The sequence below is a fragment of the Ylistrum balloti genome, unplaced genomic scaffold (genome assembly GCF_031769215.1).
Source record: "Ylistrum balloti isolate Yb309-2 unplaced genomic scaffold, AGI_CSIRO_Ybal_v1 Utg370450, whole genome shotgun sequence".
Taxonomy (NCBI): domain Eukaryota; kingdom Metazoa; phylum Mollusca; class Bivalvia; order Pectinida; family Pectinidae; genus Ylistrum; species Ylistrum balloti.
In genome coordinates this window covers 66,663-82,485 of record NW_026782299.1, presented here as the reverse complement: position 1 = coordinate 82,485, position 15,823 = coordinate 66,663, and the positions used below count along the sequence as shown (strand labels likewise).

At 39.1% G+C, this 15,823-nt stretch overlaps 1 protein-coding gene across 2 annotated transcripts in view; it reads right to left on the bottom strand.

The window, feature by feature from the left end:
* The window catches only part of LOC132554996 (sodium-coupled monocarboxylate transporter 1-like), a 29,307-nt gene extending 13,899 nt beyond the window's left edge, over window positions 1-15,408 (bottom strand). Inside the window, exon 1 of one of the 2 annotated variants that reach the window (XM_060219325.1) lies at window positions 14,861-15,408. In XM_060219325.1, the coding sequence (XP_060075308.1) occupies window positions 14,861-15,232 (372 nt within the window). In that variant the 5' untranslated portion in view covers window positions 15,233-15,408. Of the gene's footprint in view, window positions 1-6,529; window positions 6,902-14,860 lie in introns of those variants that run through there. The other variant, XM_060219324.1, reaches the window with a different exon arrangement.
* Window positions 15,409-15,823: the final 415 nt, after the last annotated feature.

Genomic DNA, 15,823 nt, shown 5'->3' with positions numbered 1-15,823 from the left:
GATATCATTGAGTCTGTAGGTCTCCCGAATCTCATTTCTATACAACACATGTACACAATGGATATCATTGAGTCTGTAGGTCTGCCGAATCTCATTTCTATACAACACATAGACGCAATGGATATTATTGAGTCTGTAGGTCTGCCGAATCTCATTTCTATACAACACATGGACGCAATGGATATCATTGAGTCTGTAGGTCTGCCGAATCTCATTTCTATACAACACATGTACGCAATGGATATCATTGAGTCTGTAGGTCTGCCAATCTCATTTCTATACAACACATGTACACAATGGATATCATTGAGTGTGTAGGTCTGCCGAATCTCATTTCTATACAACACATGTACGCAATGGATATCATTGAGTCTGTAGGTCTGCCGAATCTCATTTCTATACAACACATGGACGCAATGGATATCATTGAGTCTGTAGGTCTGCCGAATCTCATTTCTATACAACACATGTACACAATGGATATCATTGAGTCTGTAGGTCTGCCGAATCTCATTTCTATACAACACATGAACGCAATGGATATCATTGAGTCTGTAGGTCTGCCGAATCTCATTTTTATACAACACATGGACGCAATGGATATTAGCGAGTCTAGGACTACCTAATCTCATTTCTATACAACACATGGACGCAATGGATATCATTGAGTGTGTAGGTCTGCCGAATCTCATTTCTATACAACACATGGACGCAATGGATATCATTGAGTATTTTGGCGTACCGAATCTCTTTTTTCAGGCACTGAATGTATACTCAATATATGATGTAAGCGAGACATAATAAACACAGCAGAAATACTCATAACTACTATATCGTCTACTAACTAAATTAAAGCGGAACTTGTCTCACGATTTAATAGGTTTTTTAGTTTGTTTTTCGATAAGTGTATCACCAATAAAGAATACTCATACGAAATCACACGGAAACAGGTTGCACTTGGACAGGAAACTTAATTAATCTTTATGTACTCAATCTACATGTACTCAGTCATAGAAGCGTAAAAACTAGGACACAAAAAAAAAAAAAAAAACATCTCAAATACATGTACTCCGAAAGTAGACCTAATCACCCCCTCCCACAGACCGTAACACTGATTCCTACTCTGTACAGTTTTGACATAATATTTAGATTTTGTTTCCTGATAAAAACGTACAAGCCTTGTCGATACCAGATATAATTACTCTATAACTGGAAACAGGACTTCAATACAAACGTGAGGTTGATAATCATCACTTTGCAGATGTTGCCAAAAATATGGACCGTTACATCGTAAAACATAAAACAGTTTTCCTTTTCCTGATAAAACGACCGGATGATTTCTGATATAATACGGGTCGATTTGGAGTCTGGCGCGTGTAACTTGTGAACCCGAGTACAACCTTTTCCAATTCTGATGTGTGTAATGTATTTATTTAAACTGCATTTACGTCACGACATTCAATTAGAAGATTACAATGTAGTTTATCCCTGAGCTTTTAGTGACTCAAAATTGTTACAATTTTTTTATAATAACAAATATACAGAGTGATTTTCTAAGTTTTGTATTTCACTTTTTCATAACTTCTGAATATAATTTTATTTTATCCTCCGGATAAAAAATTATCTGGGTGATTGTACGTAAAGCTTAGAGTAGGTGCTCTGATTATTGTATCGCCCTATGTGCGAATTCTTGTTAAATGTGGTTTTGTTTTATAGTAACAATAGCGTTTTCAGAACACAGTAACGAAACTACCAGGTATACTGATGTTCGTCAGACACATCTAACTATACATCGCACAAGTAAGCGGAATAATTGCAACGGAGATCACGGTGGCAATCATTACACATGCCAAAAGTCTTCATCAAACCTGCATTCCTCTGACATGGGAACAAAACCTGGAATATGGAACAGCGACATGTAATTATCATACATTAGATACGGGAAGCAAACTTATCTGGCAATGGAAAATTCACAATAGGAAATTGGAATCATCCCGTTTATCGTACAGCTAGCTGAAAATCCGCCCCTGTTGCTTTCGTCATAGAAAAATGTCGAGGTAATTGGCTGATGAGAAAATCTACCCCTGTTGCTTTCGTCATAGAAAATTATCGAGGTAAATGACTGATGAGAAAATCTGTCCCTGTTGCTTTCGTCATAGAAAAATGTCGGGGATATTGGCTGGTGAGAAAATCTACCCCTGTTACTTTCGTCATAGAAAAATGTCGGGGTTATTGGCTGATGAGAAAATCTACCCCTGTTGCTTTCGTCATAGAAAAATGTCGGGGTTATTGGCTGATGAGAAAATCTACCCCTGTTGCTTTCGTCATAGAAAAATGTCGGGGTTATTGGCTGATGAGAAAATCTACCCCTGTTGCTTTCGTCATAGAAAAATGTCGGGGATATTGGCTGATGAGAAAATATGTCCCTGTTGCTTTCGTCATAGAAAAATGTCGGGGATATTGGCTGATGAGAAAATATGTCCCTGTTGCTTTCGTCATAGAAAAATGTCGGGGATATTGGCTGATGAGAAAATCTACCCCTGTTACTTTCGTCATAGAAAAATGTTGGGGATATTGGCTGATGAGAAAATCTACCCCTGTTGCTTTCGTCATAGAAAAATGTCGGGGATATTGGCTGATGAGAAAATCTACCCCTGTTACTTTCGTCATAGAAAAATGTCGGGGATATTGGCTGATGAGAAAATCTACCCCTGTTACTGTCGTCATAGAAAAATGTCGGGGATATTGGCTGATGAGAAAATCTACCCCTGTTGCTTTCGTCATAGAAAAATGTTGGGGATATTGGCTGATGAGAAAATATGTCCCTGTTGCTTTCGTCATAGAAAAATGTCGGGGATATTGGCTGATGAGAAAATCTACCCCTGTTACTTTCGTCATAGAAAAATGTTGGGGATATTGGCTGATGAGAAAATCTACCCCTGTTGCTTTCGTCATAGAAAAATGTTGGGGATATTGGCTGATGAGAAAATATGTCCCTGTTGCTTTCGTCATAGAAAAATGTCGGGGATATTGGCTGATGAGAAAATCTACCCCTGTTGCTTTCGTCATAGAAAAATGTTGGGGATATTGGCTGATGAGAAAATATGTCCCTGTTGCTTTCGTCATAGAAAAATGTCGGGGATATTGGCTGATGAGAAAATCTACCCCTGTTACTTTCGTCATAGAAAAATGTTGGGGATATTGGCTGATGAGAAAATCTACCCCTGTTACTTTCGTCATAGAAAAATGTCGGGGATATTGGCTGATGAGAAAATCTACCCCTGTTACTGTCGTCATAGAAAAATGTCGGGGATATTGGCTGATGAGAAAATCTACCCCTGTTGCTTTCGTCATAGAAAAATGTCGGGGTTATTGGCTGATGAGAAAATCTACCCCTGTTACTGTCGTCATAGAAAAATGTCGGGGATATTGGCTGATGAGAAAATCTACCCCTGTTGCTTTCGTCATAGAAAAATGTTGGGGATATTGGCTGATGAGAAAATCTACCCCTGTTGCTTTCGTCATAGAAAAATGTTGGGGATATTGGCTGATGAGAAAATCTACCCCTGTTGCTTTCGTCATAGAAAAATGTCGGGGATATTGGCTGATGAGAAAATATGTCCCTGTTGCTTTCGTCATAGAAAAATGTCGGGGATATTGGCTGATGAGAAAATCTACCCCTGTTGCTTTCGTCATAGAAAAATGTTGGGGATATTGGCTGATGAGAAAATCTACCCCTGTTGCTTTCGTCATAGAAAAATGTCAGGGATATTGGCTGATGAGAAAATCTGTCCCTGTTGCTTTCGTCATAGAAAAATGTCGGGGATATTGGCTGATGAGAAAATCTGTCCCTGTTGCTTTCGTCATAGAAAAATGTCGGGGTTATTGGCTGATGAGAAAATCTACCCCTGTTGCTTTCGTCATAGAAAAATGTCGGGGATATTGGCTGATGAGAAAATCTACCCCTGTTGCTTTCGTCATAGAAAAATGTTGGGGATATTGGCTGATGAGAAAATCTACCCCTGTTGCTTTCGTCATAGAAAAATGTCGGGGATATTGGCTGATGAGAAAATCTGTCCCTGTTGCTTTCGTCATAGAAAAATGTCGGGGATATTGGCTGATGAGAAAATCTGTCCCTGTTGCTTTCGTCATAGAAAAATGTCGGGGTTACTGGCTGATGAGAAAATCTACCCCTGTTGCTTTCGTCATAGAAAAATGTCGGGGATATTGGCTGATGAGAAAATCTACCCCTGTTGCTTTCGTCATAGAAAAATGTCGGGGATATTGGCTGATGAGAAAATCTACCCCTGTTGCTTTCGTCATAGAAAAATGTTGGGGATATTGGCTGATGAGAAAATCTACCCCTGTTGCTTTCGTCATAGAAAAATGTCGGGGATATTGGCTGATGAGAAAATCTACCCCTGTTGCTTTCGTCATAGAAAAATGTCGGGGTTACTGGCTGATAAAAACAATTCAAAGGTCAGACATCGTAATCTTACAAAGGAATTAAAAGACTTGGCCAAGTCTCAGTTGTTCCCTGTTTCGATACGCTCCTCTGCAATGTATATGAAAACCAAAAAAGTCAGCCGAAAGATCGGCCCAGTTTGTTCCCACAGGAATGACAACAGTTCGTTGAACTCAACGAAAATGTTTTAAACCAGGAATTCGGTAACTATCAGGATTTCATCTTCAGTATATTTTTCTATACTTAAGATACCCGTTTTACAAAAAAAGTTTTCCATAGTATGTTTTACTATTTCTAGTAATTAAAAAGCTATTAAACTGACCACATCAGATTTTGGTGACAAATCACGATAGTGTATCATTGTTTGGTATTAATTATCATAAACAATTACTATCTGACCAATGAAAACGCGTCTGTTACCTTCATTGTTTAACTACTAACCAATAAATTTTATCATTTAAATTGCAAATTATTGATGATGTTTTTTTTTCTACAGGAGAAAGCGACATCAACTAATGTTACTGAATTGTTTCTACAGCATTATGATCGGTATTACTGAGGCCTCGGTGTAAGACGGAACACACATTGGACTTATCAGTACATGTTTCGGCATTAGAAGTAGAACGGTGATTGTTAGAACAACCTTACTATAAAACAAACATTTGTTAGAGTACATTAAATACTTCTATACAAATTTAAAGCGGTGCAGTACTTTTTGTAGAGATTATTATATGCTGTATCATTCACCGAACACGATCTACAACATCACAATTATCTTTGTTATATTTATTTATGCAGGGTCACATTTAACATGAATTACAAATCCAGCCCCTGTCATAGTGACAGCGTAGGTACTGTGGTGTTTTTGCTGACAAATGTTTTCTGGAACTTGTCATAATTAACATCAGAGGTTATTCTGAAAGTTTACGCTCTCCATTTTAGCTTATCTCTCCTAGCTCGGCCATGTCAGGAAACCTGATATTGTGACGCGGTCTTGGCACACATATGGTTTGGTATATAACCCTACATCAGATCTTTGAGTAAAATTGTGTAAGAAACGTCACATTTTATCGTAAAGTTGACATATATCTAAAGCAAGAATTCAATGTACTTTATGTGCAGTTTATTACATAATTCAGACATGTAAGACTTATCATTATTATTTGGTATCGTTTACACTGTACAAAACTAGGACCCACCCAGATAGTTATGTCGGCTGGTGCACTGTGATCACTGTATGTATGATATTCTCATAACCTGGTAGGTCGTATCCTCTTGTAGACCTCCTAAGTTTGTGAGTTTGCTGCCGTAGCGACATCAACACGCCACTGTTTTAAACAATCAAGTCTATTTACATACGTACACATCTTTTTATCATTAGTAGTCAACCTTTAGAGGTCAAACTATAAATTAGAGAACAGTCATTACTACCAGTTAATTTCTTCAACAACTTTAAACACCTTCTTAAACAGCCATACATGATTTCAAAGATGTGAAAATCATAACACGTGTACAATATGGATTGACACTCCAGCAATGTCTGTATTTCTTACTTAATGTACGGAGTCGAGTTTATGTATAATACATCAAATTTCTCCGACTGTGGCGTCAGTGGGGGTGACTATACTTAATCAGACAAAACTGATACAATAACACTAAACAGTTAATAGGTGAGCTTATGATTTGGTAACTTTCCACAGACTTTAAACAAAATGTTTTATGATATCCGAGAGACTAGTGTTCAACGTGGGCAAAACACAAGCAATTGTGGGATGCAAGTCCGAGTAATGTGCTCGACTTTTCTACTGGAATACCTGTAACGTCGTCGTTTGTCGACTACGACACAAATAACCCCGTTTTCGTCGTAGAGTACCCGGATGTCAAACGAATATCATTTAACTAGTACACATGCACTAGTATTACGACAGAAGTGCAGGCATACGACCCTGCATTGTTTACATTATAGGACCACTTGACATTACTTCTAATCATACAAATGATGCCCTACGCTAAAAACTACATTAAAATAATTTTCTTAAAACTACGACATTGACCTTCATTTACCTGGTAGGCACTTGTGACCCGCAGCCTGTAAAACACAGGTACGTATATATGGGCAGCTGCCCCAATGGTGAAGAAGTAACCAAGTCCAATCCACCAGTATATGGTCGTGTAGTTGTACATCTCGGCTGGCGTCCCTAGTAACGTAATGGCGGACATGAAACTGGCCAGGAGGGACAAGGCCACAGGGATGGCGCTCATGTTCCCTCCCGCCAATAAAAAATCCTTGGTGTTTTGATTCTTTCTGTCTTTGATGGCGTAAAACAGACCGATGCTTGCGGACACACAGAGTAGTAGGGCGAACAGAACATAATCCACAACTCCGAAAGTGTTTCTTTCTCCTGTCTGAAAACTGTATTTCCCCTCTTCGTCCATGCTGTCGAATCTGTTGCTTTAGAAAACAGAACGTTACAATGCTATAGCTCTCTCTCTCTGCCACGTTCAACTCTCCAGCAGTCCCCGTATCAAAATGTTGATGCCTTTAAAACACAGAGTTGAACTATGATGCGTTTCCAAGTTTCCACACTAGCCAAGTTTCGCGGGTTCAAGATAATTGCACAATTACCAAGTTGAAGGTAATCTGTCATAGCCTCGATCCGTTCACTGACCTCCTCGGGATTTCGCCTCTCCACAAACAGCCACGAGTTATTTATTGTTTTAGTGTGAATCTGAATGAAGCGCTGTTCTAGATTTTAACCAACAGGCCGTGCTACTCCATATTATAGGAAGAAGTGAAGGCCAAATCCCGTTACACTAAGTAACACATGGAAGGCCCCGCCATGTTACTGTACATTCACGAGTTTAATATACAAACTTTGTAGTTCTATTATCAAGCGCTTATCACTAGTGGCACATATAGATAAGTATTTAAGACGTCAATATCTCCTTCAATACATTTTACACAGGTAAAGGGAGGGAAGATAGGTATGGGGAGGGCTGGTTTAATCCATGAAGCCTACCTAAAATAAAAGGGGTACACCTATACCAAGAACAATCCCTACAACTATGTATGTAAACAGCTGATAAACTTTTAGACACTGATATTGTCAGACTGGACACTGGTCAGACTGGACACTTGTCAGGCTGGACATTGATATTGTCAGGCTGGACACTTGTCAGACTGGATACTTGTCAGACTGGACACTTGTCAGGCTGGACACTTGTCAGACTGGACACTTGTCAGGCTGGACACTTGTCAGACTGGACACTTGTCAGACTGGACACTTGTCAGGCAGGACACTGATATTGCTATGTAGTTACGATAATACTGAATGGTCATTATATCATTAGTAACCTTCTATATATATATATATATATATAAGGTAATGCTCCTATTAAATAAAAAAACGAGGGAATTTGTTTTAATGTGGAGACATATGTTTAAAAGAAATGTAAATGTTACTTAAGAACTAGTGAACTTAGAACATGTCAAAATTCTGAGAAACATTTTAAAATGATATAAGCTCAAAACTAAAGGGGATATAATTGAAAAAGAGTGTGTGTTTTTTTCATTATTGGCATACATTACTTCACAGATGGAAAAAGGCGGCTATAATAAGCATTAAGTTTCCACCCTAATTGCGTTCAAGAAACTGAGTATGACTGCTTACTGCACCAACGATTAAGTGTTATATCTGGGTCTTTGAAAATGATAAGCATGGGTTGAATAACACTAGTACTAAATCAGTACTTGTATAATACAGAATATTAAAAAACACCAATAGGAACTATTGCTTCAAGAGATATTATACCAAGAATGTTACTAAAAACATTTAAATGGTGTACATACTGGGGTTCGCACAACAATGCACGTTGCGCGCACGATAGGGAAACTGGACGAAATTAAGCTTTCGCATATTTGTGCGCATGTTGTGCGGTTCTATCGTGGTTGATATAAATTTAGAAATGACATACAATATAAATTTGGGACATTTTTATTTATTTATTTTCGAAATATATAAGAGTACAACTAAGTATATTTCCTAATTAAGCCATAAATCTGTAAGTGAAACACAGGTAAATCTATCAGATACAGAGTTAATGGTTGTATACAATCGTACTTTCACGTGCGTTTTTTTACAAAGTGACACACGTGACCACCCTTAGCATACGGACACTCATTATACGTGTACATGTAAACATTAAATGGACGTATCTTCTAGTCTCGGCAAAGAAAGGACATCTTATTTTCATTACTTCGGTATAACTTACATTTTTCTACCCTTTTCTAAACGAAAAACATCTAATCAGGTACATCTTTAAGCGACATCACAGTAAAGCGATTTTTGATCTTACAGATTTTTATTATTACATATATCCAAGTGTATCACCTTATGGACAAAGACAGGTGGTTTTAGCTGAAATATGTACATAAAGAGGTCAATCAATAGTTTTAAAATGAAATCCTTATCTGTTGATTTGTAATTTTTGCGTCATATATACTTACGCATGCGCATAAAAAACAGTCGCCTGTAAACAGAAATAATCCCTGTCTGAATCGATCGCCGTTAATGTTATGTTTATCTTATGTTTAGTAATTCTGAATTGACTTAGAGTTATCAAATGACCTTTGTCACACCCATAACAAAATCCGGTGCTGATCCGGGATTTTACTGATTGTGTCAATACCGTCACACTGTCTTTTCTGCTCGCCATCATGTGTTCATGTCTACAAAATGAACTGCCTCGTTTTCAAAACCATTGCGTGACGTTATCAGCACTTAATTCAAGTTGAGAGTGGTTTCCTGAACCAAAGAAGTGGTCAAGCTGGACATTGAAAATCGTCTGTGAATATCGGGATAGCATAGAAACATAACTTGACGTGTATAAAACATGCACACTCAATAACAAACGTGTTTTTCCCGTAATCTTACATTAAGTGGCGTGTTAGACGAGAGACGGATCTGGATCGGTCGTGTATATATCCGCTATACGATAATTAGTGCAGGGTCCAGTGTTATTTTTTTTTTAAAAAAATGTCGAATTAAAAATGGCTTTTGTAATCACCAATTAATTGTAATACGTCTGCGACCGCTATTCAGTCATAACTGCGCGAATTTTGACCAACCATTTTTACCAAACCGCACAAAATGTGCGATCCTATCACAAAGTTGTGTGCTACATACAGCAGGGTGCGTGTGTGCTACATACAGCAGAGTGCGTGTGTGCTACATACAGCAGGGTGCGTGTGTGCTACATAGCAGAGTGCGTGTGTGCTACATATAGCAGAGTGCGTGTGTGCTACATACAGCAGGGTGCGTGTGTGCTACATACAGCAGGGTGCGTGTGTGCTACATACAGCAGAGTGCGTGTGTGTTACATACAGCAGGGTGCGTGTGTGCTACATACAGCAGGGTGCGTGTGTGCTACATACAGCAGTGTGCGTGTGTGCTACATACAGCAGGGTGCGTGTGTGCTACATACAGCAGGGTGCGTGTGTGCTACATACAGCAGGGTGCGTGTGTGCTACATACAGCAGTGTGCGTGTGTGCTACATACAGCAGGGTGCGTGTGTGCTACATACAGCAGTGTGCGTGTGTGCTACATACAGCAGGGTGCGTGTGTGCTACATACAGCAGGGTGCGTGTGTGCTACATACAGCAGTGTGCGTGTGTGCTACATACAGCAGGGTGCGTGTGTGCTACATACAGCAGGGTGCGTGTGTGCTACATACAGCAGTGTGCGTGTGTGCGTCTTTTAATAGAAAAGAAGAAATAGTCATCATTACTAGTTTAGAAGAAATGATAAAAGCATACATTCATGGCATGAAAAGCTATAAACTTTGCTAGTAGACCAGTGGGTCTGATTAGTAGGTTGTTCAATTAATCGTATGATTTTCCAACTTAAGTTACTTGTATTTCAATGATATGAAATGCCCATCAAGCCGTTTTCTGAGCATCTTCTTCTAAGCAGAAATAACATCTTGGTTAAGATATTTGCAAATAGTTACGTAACGCAAGTTGATCAATACTACTTCTATAGATGTGCCCGCTCTATGAAAAATAGGTACATCCATCATTTTAAACAACAATAATTGGATACATGTATATATAACTAGTTATTTTTCTGATTGATAAATATTTTTTTTTTTTTTTAAGTTTTCAGGTCATTGTTCAAGAGATTAAGATTTCCATGCTCAGAATAGTGGACTTTTGTTATATTAACAGACTGCATCTAGCTGTGCTACAGGTCGACGTACAGAATCCAGAGACACTGGGCATATCCTTAGACATTTTTTATGATAATTCCAGAGAACATCGGAGTTACAGAGACGCTTGAAGTAGTGTCATCTACAAGGGGAATAACTCCTGAGGCCTTACACACTGAGTAGTCCTTGCACATATATTACAACTATGTCATTTTTTTAAGTTAAGGCAAAAACTTCATGCAAGGATGTTCTCACCGTTAGACTCGGTTACGTTTGTAACTTATCCTTCCAAAATTAGAATCATATAAGTGGATCACATTCGTAAAAGATATAAAAATCTTTCTAATAAAATATTGCAGAAATGGGTATGTCATTCAACTTTGACCAAAACTAGGCAAACTTCAACACAACTAGCCTAAATTAGTTATTTGAAGCTTAATTAGTTTTTGTACATGGATGCACCTATACTATATGGAAATAAAATTTAATTTGTTATTTTTAAAAGTAAATTACAGTCAAATGAATTTGATTCTAAAACACATTGAAACATATAGGTCAGTATTTTTTTGATGCAGTTGAAAACTTTTGGCAAATCTCTGCTGTTTTATACATGTCTATTGTAAAACAAAATGTGGATATTTCACTCAAAGGAAGGTTAGAAATGTATTTTTTTTTATTTTCTAAATCTACTAGAAGTCTTCTTTATGAAAATGATAGACTTTTTTTTACAACAATTGCGAAACAAGTTTTTTTTTAATTTATACTAATCACTTGCTGGCCCGGATCGAAGCACGAGAGGGGCATTACTATGGGAAGAAACCAGAGTACCCTGGAAAAACTACGTGGTCGGGCAGGTGACCCCATACCTTTTCACATCCATTCCGGGAATCGAACCCAGGACGGCTAGGTCAAGGGCCCTTCGGGTGATCTCTTCCAGATCTGTGGTGGCTTCAGACGTGTCTTCTTTACCAGAATCATACGTAGACACGATCTTCTCCAATTCTGTGGTGACTTCAGACGTGTCTTCTTTACCAGTCTCCTACCTAGGCACGATCTTCTCCAGTTCTGATGTGATTTCAGACGTGTCTTCTTTACGAGTCTCGTACCTAGGCACGATCTTCTCCAGTTCTGATGTGATTTCAGACGTGTCTTCTTTACGAGTCTCGTACGTAGACACGATCTTCTCCAGATCTGTGGTGGCTTCAGACGTGTCTTCTTTACGAGTCTCGTACGTAGACACGATCTTCTCCAGTTCTGTGGTGACTTCAGACGTGTCTTCTTTACCAGTCTCCTACCTAGGCACGATCTTATCCAATTTTGTGGTGATTTCAGACGTGTCATCTTTACCAGACTCGTACGTAGACACGATCTTCTCCAGTTCTGTGGTGATTTCAGACGTGTCTTCTTTACCAGTCTCCTACCTAGGCACGATCTTCTCCAGTTCTGTGATGATTTCAGACGTGTCTTCTTTACCAGTCTCGTACCTAGGCACGATCTTCTCCAGTTCTGATGTGATTTCAGACGTGTCTTCTTTACCAGTCTCCTACCTAGGCACGATCTTCTCCAGTTCTGTGGTGACTTCAGACGTGTCTTCTTTACCAGTCTCCTACCTAGGCACGATCTTCTCCAGTTCTGATGTGATTTCAGACGTGTCTTCTTTACCAGTCTCGTACCTAGGCACGATTTTCTCCAGTTCTGATGTGATATCAGACGTGTCTTCTTTACCAGTCTCGTACCTAGGCACGATCTTCTCCAGTTCTGTGGTGATTGCAGACGTGTCTTCTTTACCAGTCTCGTACCTAGACAGAATCATATCATGTCCTGTGGTGTTTTCAGACGTGTCTTCTTTACCAGTCTCGTACCTAGGCACGATCTTCTCCAGTTCTGATGTGATTTCAGACGTGTCTTCTTTACCAGTCTCCTACCTAGGCACGATCTTCTCCAGTTCTGTGGTGATTGCAGACGTGTCTTCTTTACCAGTCTCGTACCTAGACAGAATCATATCATGTCCTGTGGTGTTTTCAGACGTGTCTTCTTTACCAGACACTATGGTGACTTCTGACGTCTATTTAGTGATATTAGGGAATAAACTGGTTTGTCATATAGAGCTTCTGCCCCCTATTTCACAGTCAAGATATCAGGAATGTTGTCGATGTAAACTCGCTGTTCAAGTTACTTGATGTAATTAAAATTCTAATTCTGGTAATGGTGAAACTGTGTGTAAGTTATGTTAGTGTTTTAGTGTGAGACCATTTGTTTTGGATGACGTCATGAGAACAAGGCTAAGACCGAGTATATATGTACAAGAAAGGTCGACACATATCGTTGTTATCAATTTGATTTATCAGGTTTTGAAATTGGTAGATGTCTATATGATAAACAGGTTTTTTTTTCATTGAATAGATTCTGCGTCTGGTTAGTCATTCAGTATTTTCGTCTGACAAGGCTCCTCAGTCTACTTCATTTTGGTGAGGAAGTAACGTGCTAGTAATTGAGTGTATGATTTCAGCCTCGCAATCCTCATACACCTGCTGTACTGCTCCTTGGTATTTATTGCTGCTGTACCTGACGAGCTTAGTTTCCCTCCCGCCATTGCTATGTGGCAATTTTACTGCTCACGTGACATACATCTATCAGGGGGTCTCAGAAGGTTGCTGATTATTTTGTGAACCGTAAATAAATTATATAATATCAAATAAAAATGAAATGACTGGAAATTATCAGCTATTATAGCTAGCAAAAACGAACATGTGAGTCGTGTTTACAATAACGTATACCTGATTACTTCCCTTGATAATCTCTCTATTTATCGTTCATAATTACTTGTCTGTTAGAGTTACCGCTCTTATGCTTTCAGGATAAAGCCTTTTTTTATGTCTGGTGTTTGTCCCCTATCCCATTTTGGTTTATGATAAAATTGTTGGCAAATCAAATCACCCCTCGTCCGAAGTCCGTCGTCTGTCCTGATTTTGATGTGAGATATTTCGTATACCAAGGGTTCTGTTTACAGTTAACATTATACTGAATGGCAATTAGGTCTGATCAAGTCTAAATGTCTAATAACGTGTAATGTGTATATTGTTTGTTACCACTACTATACCGCGTTCTGTGTTGTGACTTGTCTGTTACCACTACTATACCGCGTTCTGTGTTGTCACTTGTCTGTTATCATTACTATACCGCGTTCTGTGTTGTCACTTGTCTGTTACCACTACTATACCGCGTTCTGTGTTGTCACTTGTCTGTTACCACTACTATACCACATTCTGCTGTCGTATATTGTCTGTTACCACTACTATACCGCGTTCTGTGTTGTCACTTGTCTGTTACCACTACTATACCGCGTTCTGTGTTGTCACTTGTCTGTTACCACTACTATACCGCGTTCTGTGTTGTCACTTGTCTGTTACCACTACTATACCGCGTTCTGTGTTGTCACTTGTCTGTTACCACTACTATACCGCGTTCTGTGTTGTCACTTGTCTGTTACCACTACTATACCGCGTTCTGTATTGTCACTTGTCTGTTACCACTACTATACCGCGTTCTGTGTTGTCAGTTGTCTGTTACCACTACTATACCGCGTTCTGTGTTGTCACTTGTCTGTTACCACTACTATACCGCGTTCTGTGTTGTCACTTGTCTGTTACCACTACTATACCGCGTTCTGTGTTGTCACTTGTCTGTTACCACTACTATACCGCGTTCTGTGTTGTCACTTGTCTGTTACCACTACTATACCGCGTACTGTATTGTCACTTGTCTGTTACCACTACTATACCGCGTTCTGTGTTGTCAGTTGTCTGTTACCACTACTATACCGCGTTCTGTGTTGTCACTTGTCTGTTACCACTACTATACCGCGTTCTGTGTTGTCACTTGTCTGTTACCACTACTATACCACATTCTGCTGTCGTATATTGTCTGTTACCACTACTATACCGCGTTCTGTGTTGTCACTTGTCTGTTACCACTACTATACCGCGTTTTGATTTATAGATTGTCTGTTATTACTATTATACCGCATTCTGTTGTGCATTTTGTCTGTAAGTACAACTATACCGCGTTATCCTGGACGTTGTGTTCATATTGGTACAAAGGTTTCGACTCTGAGCATCAGTATCACTGTGCATTTTTTCAATGAACAGAATAGCATCGTAATTATTTTATATCAAAATATAAGTTACCTGATAGACACTTGTTACTCCAAGGTTGTAAAAGACTGGTATATATATATGAGCAGCTAATCCGATAGTGAAGAAATAGCCAAGTCCAATCCAAAAGTAGGAGGTCGTGTAGTTGTACATCTCGGCTGGCGTCCCTAGTAACGTAATGGCGGACATGAAACTGGCCAGGAGGGACAAGGCTACAGGAGTGGCGCTCATGTTCCCTCCCGCTAATAGGAAATCCTTGGTGTTCTGATTCTTTCTGTCTTTGATGGCGTAAAATAGACCGATGCTTGCGGAGACACAGAGTAGTAGGGCGAACAGAACATAATCCACCACTCCGAAAGTGTTTCTTTCTCCTGTCTCAAAACTGTATCTCCTCTCATCGTCCATGCTTCGGTTTGAAATTCTTCGTTCCTAAGTTTTACAGTTCGAATTATAATTTAGTTGGTGTTCTTATTGAGAAATGAATCTCACATGGTACTAAATGTTCAGAAAGGTCGCAATACGTTTCCCAAAAATTGTATAATAGTTGAAGATTATTCCCTCTACACCCTGAGTTGCGCCTGTTGGTACTGTGTAATAGCGACACTCGGCTTAGTTTTCTACGGACGGTTTACATACGGTACAGGCGTTTGACATACACGGCAGCAATCTAATCACTGAAGACATGAATAGTGTACACATGTTTTGTCGAGCCGTACACAAGGTACTGTATACTGTAAATAAGTTCGTTAGGTAACGTCTCTGAACAGGAAAAAGCCCCCTGTAAATAAGATGGATATACTCTATCACAGGATGAATACAGATGGTCATAACAGAAAAATAAAGAGACAGCGAAGTAGGACAAATATAGAATCTTAAATGTATTTTCATTTCATAAAATCTTATATGTTTTCACATTACGAAAATTTTACTGATTTTAAAGTCAAACTGTGGAGAACTTCAAACGGTGGAAGCCATTTAGCTTTGCCATGTCCAAGT